At 41.9% G+C, this 12115-nt stretch overlaps 1 protein-coding gene across 8 annotated transcripts in view; it reads left to right on the top strand.

Annotated features, from left to right (window-relative positions):
• TLK2 (tousled like kinase 2) overlaps window positions 1–12115 on the top strand; it is a 43447-nt gene that overhangs the window by 10790 nt on the left and 20542 nt on the right. For 6 of the 8 annotated variants that reach the window (XM_055697460.1, XM_055697458.1, XM_055697462.1 and 3 more), the window contains 7 exons: window positions 440–511; window positions 3045–3114; window positions 4166–4209; window positions 5238–5333; window positions 8047–8214; window positions 8777–8872; window positions 11757–11849. In XM_055697460.1, the coding sequence (XP_055553435.1) occupies window positions 440–511; window positions 3045–3114; window positions 4166–4209; window positions 5238–5333; window positions 8047–8214; window positions 8777–8872; window positions 11757–11849 (639 nt within the window). The remainder of the gene's footprint in view (window positions 1–439; window positions 512–3044; window positions 3115–4165; window positions 4210–5237; window positions 5334–8046; window positions 8215–8776; window positions 8873–11756; window positions 11850–12115) is intronic. The other 2 variants (XM_055697465.1, XM_055697466.1) reach the window with 1 other exon arrangement.

The following is a 12115-nucleotide window of genomic DNA, read 5'->3' as shown; positions in this document are numbered from 1 at the left end:
ATGGAAGATGCCTCTGAATTCTTAGTCCAGGGTCAAGCAGATGCTTGCCTGAAGAGCTGAGCTTGGAACTACTGCTACTCAATCAGAAGTTTTGTTCCTCGAACCAGTTGCCTTAAACTTTTATGAATACTGCCTTGGCTGTTTTGTGGATGTGGTTAAATAAAGCAGTTGGGATATAAATTGATACAGAAATATCATTGCAAAGGCTGGATCAGTATACTGAGAAAAGAGTGTCCAACTGGCAGTCCAACTTCCATTTTGGTCCAAACAACTTCTGATGTTTTTAGTGCCCCATCATGTGTCTAGGTATTTGACCCGTGCTGCTGCTGTATCCACATGACTTAGAGCAGCCTAGTTAGCCCAGAGATTCAATGTTTGATAGGATGTATCTGCCTTGTATGGAAGTTGTTTCTAACAGTCTTTGCTTGTTTTTCACTAGGGTCCATTAAATAGTGAGTCTTCCAACCAGAGCTTGTGCAGCGTGGGTTCTCTGAGTGATAAAGAATTGGAGGTAAGCTGGCACAAATCCTCATGGTAATCGGGTTTAAGGTGGACACGACTGAACTCGAAACATAGAAGGAATTGTGTGAGAGTGAGTGACAGTGTTCTTTGTTTGGGGTGTGGAAGGGACCAGTGGAACTATTTATATTTAGTCTGCATCTTAACCCTACAGTCTTTGGACGGTGCTGTGAAAGAGTCCTCCTTGAAGCTTCTTACCATAGCAGGCAGATTTTACCCAACCCCAAAAACACAGCTTTGTAGAGCTCAGCTTGTGAAATTGTTTTCAGCTGCATTGTGATTTGTCTGCTGGTTTTGGATACAGTTTTGGCCAAACAAAAAACCAGAGAGCATTAATGGAAAAGTTTGCCTTATCTATCAAATACTGCATTTGCAGAAGTCTGTACAAAGTGGAGCATTTTTACAAATCGCTCTGTGGAATTGTGGAGAGGTGAAAATAAATGCTTTGTCCCTGTTTAATCTCACTGCTTAGGATTAACTATTTCAAAACACTTGCCAAAGCAGCAAAATGAATTGTAGGGTTACGTTTTTGCTTGAAAATTCCACATTAATAAAGCAAAATCTCAATTTTAAATGCACTTTCTTATGCATTTAAAGAACTTTCCACACTGTTATCAGGTAAGTTTTGGATGCTGTTTCTCTCTCTTATATGGCAGTACTCATATGAGGTGCCTGGTGAAGCTAAGTCTTTCAAGAATGCAGTCTCTTAAACTCCATACAAATAAGTTTAGTTAGTAGTGGAAAACTTGAGTATTCATTCTTGTTTTCCATGGGGTTTTTTATGAACTTCTGTGGAGTGATTTAAGTTGACCAAGCTGACATAATCACATCTACCATTGCTTGCTTTTTCAGTCTGTAACAGATAATGTGTGTAATTTTTGTTATGTAAGTACTTGAATGGAAAAACAACTTAAACTGCATCTCATTAATATGCTTACAGTTCCATGGAGGCTGTAATGGAGCCTGTGGTGTTACAGTCACGCCAACGCTGTTCATGAGTTGCTCTTCACTACGCAGTGAGGAGGCTATGTCACTGACTTTTACACACAGAGGAGCTGGTACAGCAAGTCTCTAGATAGGGAGTTTTCAGTCCCCTCATTTTAAAAAGCCTTTGCAGACACAATAGCTACCTTTGTCTTAGCAGCCCCTCCATCCTCTTACCAAAACAATAACATGTCGGTGACTGCCCAGCTGGTAACATGGGACTGTAGATGTCCAGCATCCACTGAGGATGCAGCCAGGTTTAGATTCTGGCTGTGTCAGCTTTATCCTTTCTGTCCTATTAAAGGAGGTAGATTGATTTCTGTGCTTACTGTGTGCAAGTCTTTTGGCAGAGATCTTGAAACAGGGTACTTTAGACTTTGGTTTCCAAAGAGCATGAAACTTAGGTTTACCACAAACTTTCTGGCCATGGCTTTCCCTCCCCCAGAGTTGTGTTTTGCACACTGTGGTTTTCTTCCTGCCCCCAGGCTATAGTTTAGTGGTGGCTGCAGCGATTGTAAAGCATATAGCTCAGAAATTATTTGGGACCCTTTGGGATAAGAGATGTTTTTAAAGTGACGTTGGTGATGGAAATGACAAGGTATCTTTCTTGCCAGCACCCTCTGTAAGCTGCTTCTAGTGCAGTGCTTCCTGAAGTTTTCAGCACGTTTGGCCCCGTAAGTGATCCTACTGAGGGGGAAGCCACCACGCCAGGGTCTCCTTCACTCTCACATGTCTAGGCTTGGTAGCCTTGTACAGATAGGCATGATGCTTTTGGAGCCTTCAGACCTCCCACCTGTGCTCTGTATCATGCCTGTGCATAAATAGATCACTGTGCCCTGATAAGCTGCTGCTCAGGTCTCTGGTTGCTCACAGAAATGGCAGATGCAACTAACCCTTGACTTTAATGGGAGCAGATGAGGAGCAAACCAAAGTCCAGGTGAATTGCTGCAGCTGCGGCAGCTTTCTCCTGGCTGCTCTCCTGGGGAGCTCTGCCTTGTTTTGTGTAAGGCCGCAGCTGTGCACTAGCGGACAGGGTAGTTCTTGGCAGCCATCTGCAAAGGGCTTTGGGAAGAAGCATTAGCAGCAGGCAAGATTAATTGTCCTGGTAAACTGTGAGTAGCCACTGGACTGCAAATTTGGATGTCTGTACTCAAACCTTTCGTCATTACTCCTCTTCATGTCAGTACTATGATCACCCTGAAACAGTTTACACGGGGGTTTTTTTGTAAGTGTTTGAACTTGTCCTCCAAACCACGTGAGGTAACTGGGCAGTAGAGGCTGGCTTGCTGCAGCTGAAATAGGAGGAAAAAAAAAAAATAACTTCATTGCTAACCATGTTGCCTCCCTTCTGCAATGCATGTATCTATCAGGAGGTAGCAGCTATTTGAGAGCAGTGGTTTCTATAAGTACCAGTGCTAGAAACAAATGCACCAGAGAAGTGAATGGCCACTGGGGATATGGAGCAGATCATTGTGTTTTGGCATTTTCTTTAAATCTTGGGATAACTGCAGAAATGTTAATTTTGAAGTATTGTTTAACAGACTCCTGAGAAAAAGCAGAATGACCAGCGGAATAGAAAAAGGAAAGCAGAAGCGTATGAGACCAGTCAAGGTAATTCATTCCTCTGATGCTGCTGCAGGATTTCTGAACGGTTGGTAATTTGCACACATTTTGCACAGTGACCTAGGAAACTAATGGCTCTTCTCAAGGGTGTGTCAGGCAGCTTGTTATAAACTACTCCATGATGGTGTAGTTCTCTTCTGGGAGCCTTGTTATCCTCATTGGCAGGATAACGCTCGTCTTCAGCTTAGTGGCTCAAACTATTGCATTTTTATGGGACAGACTGCCCAAAGGCTTAATGTGGCTTCTCTGAAGTGTTTTGGTCCCCCATTGCCACACATACAGCAGCCAGGCTGTGAAATACAGGCTGTACTCTCTTCCTTGCTTTTTGAGACGTATGCCTGCCTTGTTAGAGTAAGTTCTCACCACAACAAATAAGAGAACAAACTGTGCTCAAGTATAAAGCACGCGGTGCTGTCTCTGAGTACTAAGAAAAACCCAGCATGTTCAAGTCCAAGTTCAGATTTTCTAGCAAATGGGCATAGGGGCAGATTTCTTTTATTCTTCAACAAGAAAGTAACAAGGATTGTGTTGACAGAACCGCTTTGATAATTTGATAATAAGAGAAAAGGGCTAAGTTTTAATGAGCTGGTATTAAGCCACCACTAATTATCTCTCTGACTCTTATAGGAATGCTTGCAAGAGATCTAATATGCAGTAATTTACCTGAAGGCGGAGGACTAAAAGTACCCTTTGCTCTGTCCTTATCTTGAAGGAAATTTTGGAGAACCTATGCAACATTCAACAACATTTAGTGTTTTCCAAGTACTTGAGCAAGTGCAAATGCTGTTTGATTGGATTTGACATGTTTGGAATTGAGATTTAATTGAATTGTCAACTGTAAACCCTCCCAACAACAGCATGAGAGCTGTAACCCTGGGGCAGTCTTTCATTGTGCAGAAGCTTTTGTTGTGATAGGTGTCGCACCTTTCTACAGGGAAAGGAGTGTCAAAATATAGGACTATTTTTTTTAGAATGTCATCATAACTTCTGTTCTTAAAAATACAACTCTTTATTTTCATCCTTTGTTTTCCTTTTTTAGGAAAAGGCACTCCTAGAGGACATAAAATTAGTGATTATTTTGAGGTAAGCATCTTTACATTGTCAGGAAATCGGCTTGAATTCACATTGCGCAAAATCTGTAGATGGAAGCCTGTAATGTACTTTTTGGAAGTTGATTTTTAAATTAACGTTTCTCTGAGCAGTTGATAAAGCAATGTTTTTAAAAGAGCAGCCATGTAAGTATAGGTTTGAGGTTGATTTCCATTGGAACCTGGATCTTGGATGAGGGTATCTCTTGAGTATGCAGACCTGTTTTGGTAAGGGCCCAGTGCTGTGAAAGAACCTACCTGCAAAGTCCTGCTGATTTGACTAGGAAGTTGTTTACAGGGGTCCCTCTTCAGAACAGCTTGCTGTGGGAGGCTGGCACCATGTGGGAGACAGAGACCCCTCCCCAAAACATTCTAAAATTCAATATTCCTTTTTTGTTGCATAGTTTTTGCAACAAAAACAAGTTTTGCATAGTTGTTGCACAGTCTTTTTAGATCGGCATAATCAAGAGCTCTAGCTTTTCTCTTGAAATCTGTTCTTTATTTTACTGAGTAACTTGGAGTCAGAAATCAAGCACTTATTAGGCCTTACTTTGTTCCTGTCTAAAGTTTTTTGTAAGTGTGGTGCACTGTGATGCAGGAACAGAAAAATTTCTGTGCCAGCTAGACCAGTTGCCCAGCTGCTTACCTATCCTGTCTTTACCGGTGACTGGCAAAGGTGCTTCAGTGGAGGTGTGCGTTTCTAACTCCTCACAGGGAATGGGCTTCCTAATTCTGTACAGTAAATAATTGATCTAGATCAAGTGTGCAGGTTTTTACCTTTTTGTGTACTCAGTGCAAATGTGAATGTTTGCCTGAAGTGCTTGCTTTTACTGTTGTTTTTGAAAACAGTACATGAAATTTTAAGGTTTTCCTCTTAGCTTATATTCGGTTTGTTTAAATGAGTCCCTAGAGCCTGTAAGTCTTCATTTTTAAGATTAATGTGTTTCTTCTCTGTCTGTTAAATTTGCTTAAATATAGTATCTCTGTGGAATTACTGATGATCAGATCTCTTTCTTTGGCCAGTTTGCTGGGGGAAGTGGCCCAGGAACCAGTCCCGGTAGAAGTGTGCCGCCTGTCGCCAGATCGTCACCGCAGCATTCCTTATCCAACCCCTTGCCGGTAAGTGTTCTCCCTGGGGGCAGAGCTGGTGTCATGGCATCGGTTAGGTTGGTGACCATGCTTCAGACAGGTAATAAAAGGTTCTGGACAGGAAAGAAGTGTCTCTTGCTGAGTGATTTGGCTTACTCTCTATTTGGTTTTTTTGTTGTGTTTTTGGTGGTTGTTTTTTAAATCTGAAACTGGGTTCTGGCAGCAAAGCCAGGTATCTAGGACCCTGCAACAGTGGCTAGTCTGATTGTAACTGACATTCATATCTGAGCTTAAAGCATGCAAGATGAATGTTCTTAGCATGCTGTGTGGTTACAGGTAGATCGCTGTCCTTATTAAAAAGTGGGACTGACACATTATTTATACTGTATTCCATTGTAGCTCATAGAATTTCTCCATTGAGTTGGGTGTATGTCATGTGTTTGTATAGCACTAGTGCAATAATGTTCCAATCTTGATTGGACCCTTTGGGTATACTGAAAAGCGTGCATACCATAATTATGTTGGGAAGTCTTTTACTTCTGTTTGTGTGCATGTGACTTGTAAGGAGCATTAGCAAAAGCTTGCAAAGAAATGTGTATACATGCACATCTGTTGCTTTTTTTTGTTACGTAATTCCGTTTTGCTGTCACAGCATTTCTGCAAGATCTGAATGTGAAGAAATAACCAGTATTTTAAAGCCATTTCAGCACAGAGCAGCTAAAGAAATTTCAACTAGCCAAGCAATATTCAGAGGGCTCTGGTGTCTGATCTGTAGTTTTGACCATTGCCTGGGCCCCTTTTAAAAAATTTTCAGCGTTTGTTGAGTGTCACACAATGCTCCATGCTTTTGAGAAAGGTTAGTATTCCGAAAACCAAATGCAAAGTCTTTACTGATTACATTATTCTGCAGAGACATTTGCACAGTTCATGAATGTGTACTGAACTAAATCCCAACGTGGAATGCACTGCTCAGAATTCAATATGTGTAGCTAGATTTCAAAGCTTTGTAATGCTGCTTTAAGAGAGAGCTTCACATATGCTTCTAGGTATTTATGTTTATAAAAATTAAAATTACCTTGTTAATTGAATGGGCCTTCCTCCTGTCTTTTATTAATTCGCCAGTACATCTCTTTAAAGAGAATTTAATGAAAGAAATACCATTTCTGAATGTCACATATGCATGAGGTATTAGGGGCAGTTCTTTATTCCAGCAGATGAGATACCCTGCAGGTGTTTATAATGGGACAAGTGGGTTCTTCCTTTGGTTTTCTTCTTCTATGCTTGTATGTATTGAGTAGGTTAAAGTTTGAACATATGTGGTGAATACTGGTGTTACAGTTAGTTTCAGCTAGGCTAGTTTGTGCGTCTCTGCGCAGGTGCTCTTCTTTACTCTTGCAGCTAAACCTGTAATGTTTGCTTATTCATAACAAACTATTACGTGCATTTGCAAGATCTGTCCTCTTCTTATAAACTGAATATCAACGGTTTGAGCTAAGCCCCCAAAAATGGGGGGATGAGTGACAATTGGAGAGGATTGAGTTATCTTACCCATTATGGGTGTTGCTGTGCTCTAGGAAGAGAGCAGAGTGTTAACATGTCTTTCACAATGAGACAAACCTCCTCCAAACCTGTGAGTTAATCTATACTGTACTGGAAATTTTCTGCAATCAGAACTTGTGGAGGAATTGTAATGGCTTCAGGATGTTACTACTTGTCTTCAAATCTCTTGACTGCTTTGAATTGTCTTGCTTCTCCTTTGATCAGAAGAATGATCTGCAGGTCTTCAGACTCTTGCAAGGTCGCTGTCATGCACAAGCATTCTTTTGCGGAAGAAAGTTCACTCTTGACATTTGTAATGTTAGCCAGAAAATATGCTTCAGGTTGCAATTTAGGTTTTTAAGAAAACTGAAGCCTGACCTGACTGTTTACTTTCTGTGGCATGTGCCTGGCCCGGAGTTACAGCTTGGAAGGACTTAAATCATTATTACCCAGACTGCCAAGTTTTAGCAGTGATGGGCTGGCTTTTGGCGGAGGCAATGAGATTCTAAGTGCTGTAATCAATGTAGCTCAGATGATTCTTGTTCTTATTGAACCCAGTTGCTGTATCACAGTTGGAAAATGAGTCTACTGCTGGAGAAAGGAGCTGGCCTTTAAGAAATGTAATGCATCTTAAAAAGAATTTGGAAATGCATTACTATTTTGCTTATCTTGCAGGAGATCGGTCCCAGCTACAATGACACAAATGAGCTTATTGAGGCTGCTGGGTGCTAGAAGTGGTTAGGTTGCTGGCATTTAGCAGTTCTGACTCAGTTTACTTCACCAGAATAACAAAAGTGTTGTGACATTGGCTGTTTTAAAACGAGTCTTTAAAAATCATCAGGTAGTGTAATTTCAAGTGCATTGACAAAAACCACAATGCAGTAAGGTTTTTGGATCCACAGCCTACTTTGCCCCACTGGCTCTGAAACACATGTATTTGCAAAGGAAGGGAGCGTGTTAACTGGCAAGAAATTGTCCTGTGTGTTCATTTGTTACTTTTTTTTAATTGTTAACTTCATCTACTTTTTGATGTCTGCTGTTGGAACAATCACTCCAGGAGTCTTGTTTGAGTTACCAGATCCTCACCATGCTGCCTGCCCATTCCTGAGCTGCTGCTTCACTGACAACAGTTTTGGCAGAGTCAGAGAATCGCTTTAAAAAAAAAAAAAAAAGTTCATTGTATATTTTTTTGACTGTGTTACAGCGGCGAGTGGAGCAGCCGCTGTATGGGGTAGACGGCAGCACAGCAAAGGAACCACAGGAGGAACACTCTGCTCTGCCAACGCTGATGTCGGTGATGCTGGCGAAACAGCGGCTAGAGAATGAGCAGCTGGCACAGAGGGGAGGTGGCCTCTGTTTTACTTTTGTCTCGGTGAGCAGCTCTGAAAAGATTTAAATCCTAAGGGATGTTTCTAGTTAAGGGATGGGGAACTTGAAGCTTTTCTGCTTAAAGACAGTGTTTCAAGTGCAGCCTGGTTTATTGATGACCAAGTCTACCATCTTCTGGTAAGTTCATCTTCCTTGTGAAGAGTTCTAGGTCCCAGGCTTTGCTTGTTTAATAAAGTGGTGTGGGTTTTAAGTTAACGACTCAATCTTATGTAGAACAAAAGAATAGCATCTGAGAGGCTAATCTCATAGATGCAAAAAAGCAAAAGAATGAAGTATAGTCTTGCTGTGAGAAGTGTTTGTTTTGGCCTCGCTTAATCTCAGCTGACATGAATTATGTTAGGCTTTTAAAACCTTTGTCTTTTAGCAGGTTGGGCCAGGCTTCTTGAAGGAAACTGACTCTCTTGTTTTGCTGAACTAAATCTCTAGAGCATTCTTAAACCTTACATGAAAGTACGATACCAGGCCAGGCTGCACCTCCCGTGTAAAGATAAAGTGTAGTGGTCATGCTGAGGAGTATGTAACAATACACTAACTTTCTTTTTCAGGCCCAGCAAGGCAGCCCATCTTCTACTGGATCAGGGAACACTGAGCATTCCTGCACTTCCCAAAAACAGATTTCCATCCAGCACAAACAGTCACAGGTATAGCTCACTAGATGATACATCTCTTGGATATGAGGTTGAAGCTTGATGGAGCTTCTCTTCCATGCCAGAGGGTGCCACTTGTAGCAGACATAATGTTTCCAGTGGAAAGAGCCAGTAGTCCCAACTCAAGTCTGTAACTACTGATTGAAGTGAATCGCTCTGAACTTTGTTCCTTATCCTGTAGAGGATGTTTTTGGTTGCTGTTACTGGGGCTTTTCTGCGTCAATACTGTGGGCAGTTCTTCAGCTGTGTGTGAATGTCCTCAGGAGAGGAACACCTGTTTCATTTTTATTGTATCCTGAATGTTCTTCCTTGCTCTGTTAATGAAGATGTAAAGATGAGCAATAGCTGTGAATGCCTCTATTCAAGCACTGGGTCATGGGTGCGCCCACGCTGCTCACAGTACACCTGTGCACAGTCTAGCTGGAAGTTGGTTGACCTCTGCAGAGTACACCCATGGAATTGTTTGTCCTGTCAAGGTGGAACTTGGTGTGTTCCTGACAGTGCTCTCAGCAACTTCACTGACCTGGAGTCCAGAAGAGTAGTTCTTTTGACTGTACTGCTGTCTTTTTTTGGTGCCTTTGAAATTGTTAAGATTCTTCTTGTGGCTCTATGGCAAGATCTACTTTTAGCTGTCATCTTCTTGTGTTGCTTATAAGATGTTCAGCTTTATCTGCAATGCACCTTGCTTATTTCTTCTCCAAGCCTGCTTTTAATCTTTCGATTTTCATCTCCAATTTCTCTGTGACTGACCCTTCCCTTAAGTGGTTTTTAAACAATCAGTTTTGTGTCAATCATTTTTTCACATCAGTTTGTGTCAGATATTATTTTATTGCTGGGGGAAGTTTGTTCTCCATTTCCCCAGCAGGTGGTACAAGTTCTTTGTGCATGAGGAACAGCAGTTCTGCCTCTGGGGATACTTGCTAGCTTAAGTCTCTGGGCTCTGTTGTGTCACTAGGGTCACATTTGTTGTCTGTATTGTTAAAATGCTGATCTGTGAAGATTCCTGTTTTCTTGCTAGTGCATGGAGAATTCTTGTGTGAGAGCGATGCCATAACTCAAGAACCTGCCAGAGATGCCTTTCAATCTTGGCTGTCCCAACATCCGTGCTTAAAATAGTGGTTCCACCTCAAACAAGCAAGATGGTTTTTATTCTCTCCTGTGCTAAACATGCCCACAAATTTCATCATCTTTGAAAAGGGCAAGACATTATCAGAGCATGCTTTCTGCCAGTGCTCAGCTTCGTGATATTCTCTAGAGGTCTAGATAGATGTAGCATACACTTCAGGCAAAGAATCCAGGAGGATGCTTGGCTGCATGATGAGGACATGTGTATGTTCTTGGTTTTCACTTCCAAACCTGTTTGGAGTTGATAAGGTTAAAAAAAAAAATCTTCAGTGATTTTTGGTTTGAATCACTTCTAGCGATGACAAAGCAAGTCAGCATAAGCATGATTTTCGTAGCATTTTCAGTCAGTGCTAGGGCCCTCCAGGTGCTCTGAGGCAAGGTGAGTTGTGATGAAGTCATGTGTAAGAGCATGCATCCTGAAACATGACTTCATGTTTCACAGCGCGAGCCTGTCTGTGCATTTGGCAAAATGACATAAAGAAACTTTCTGCTGCTTGGCTGAGTGGGTGCAGCTTAGGTTTCCAACAGCCAGCCTTCTTGTTGACTTCAGTGACAAAAGCTTTTGTAGCACATGCTTCATGCTGGCTGCCAGGAAGCGTAAGCCAAGTTAAGGCAGAGGTGAGGTGCCCTGCCCAGGTCTTTTGGGATTTAGGCTCATCTTGCTTGATGTGCGATGCTGGCAGGTATTCTTTTTGATCCTTCCCATACTGGGCATGTGTAGAGAGGCAACAGTCAGCAAAGTTTGTCTCTTACTTCATGGTGTTGGCTTCCAGGCAAGCCTGAAATTTGGAGAACAGTTATGTCCTAAGTCCACAGGTAAGTCTCTGCTAACTCTTCTCAGAACCAGGAGAGTTGCTTGCTAGCCATAAACGTGAAATCTGTGTATGCAGTCTCGTGGAGAGAGATTCCTTTGTTGACTTGGGTATTTTAGATGCTTTGTTCATGTACATACTACATACTGACTTCTTCCCCTTTTCTTCTCTACCTGTTAACGAGTGCTGAGTTTGAAATGCTCCTACTGCTAGAGAATATACTATCTGTCCTTTGTCTTCTCTTCCTGGGTGTAAATCAGGACTCAACTTACTTCGCTGCTAGAAGTATGTGACACGTTCTGCACCCTATAAAACTTACCAATAGGTTTTACTCAAGCACTATAAAGCTCCTGTGCTTAGTGGGCAGTAACACATCAGTTTGTCAGAAACAAAGGCTTGTGCCCAATATTCCTGCTGTCAGTCAGTCATAATATTTTAAGATGAAGACCGGTGTTTTCTGTCGAGACCACCTTAGAACTCACGGGTATTGTCTTTGTCTAGCAGGTGGTCATTTGTGCCTATGAAAGATCTCATAAATATGATATTCCAGCTAAGGGTTGGGGTTTGGTGATTTTTTTTCTTAAGCCTTTTCCTGTACAAGCTGTGTTGCACTGCAGAATGGGACAGTGAATGTCAGAGACCACCGAGGACTGGGCATAACTTAACTATAAAAGCAAAATTTGCAGGACACAGAGGATATTGTAGCCCTTTATGTGTTACCAGAGCAGCTTTGTGCTGGCTGACTGACCCTCCTGTGCTGGAGGAGCCCACCATACAATAAGAAATTGAAGAATGGAGAAAGTTTTTCCCCCGACTGCTAGGATGCAAGGGATGGGTTCCTTCTTAGATCAGAGGGAGTTACACTGTGATGTTACGTTGCTGACTATGTGAAATATTATCTATTTTTCTTAAATGTGGTTTATGGTGATTTTTCCCTACAGTCTGACCTCACAATGGAAAAAATATCTGCACTAGAAAACAGTAAGAACTCTGACTTGGAGAAGAAGGAGGGGAGGATAGATGACTTACTAAGAGTAAGTATTTAAAGTGGGACAACTCTTTCAAAAGCCGCTATTTAAAGATACCTCGAACACATGTGCCAGCTAGGCTGCAGCACGGGATTTTGTATACCATTTGCGGAACCAACGCTTGCAAGGTAGAACAGATAGGGTCATCCTTCACTTGCAAGGTTATTGTCTGGCTTGTAGATCCTCGTGTTTGGGCCTGCTTGAAACCACAAGCAGTGTAGCAGTGATTGTGATTGTAACGGTGCAGGTCCCTGTAGCTCAGGTGTTTGTGT

This window comes from Falco cherrug, chromosome 20, assembly GCF_023634085.1.
Source record: "Falco cherrug isolate bFalChe1 chromosome 20, bFalChe1.pri, whole genome shotgun sequence".
Classification (NCBI taxonomy): Eukaryota; Metazoa; Chordata; class Aves; order Falconiformes; family Falconidae; genus Falco; species Falco cherrug.
This window is presented reverse-complemented; position numbering and strand designations above follow the sequence as displayed.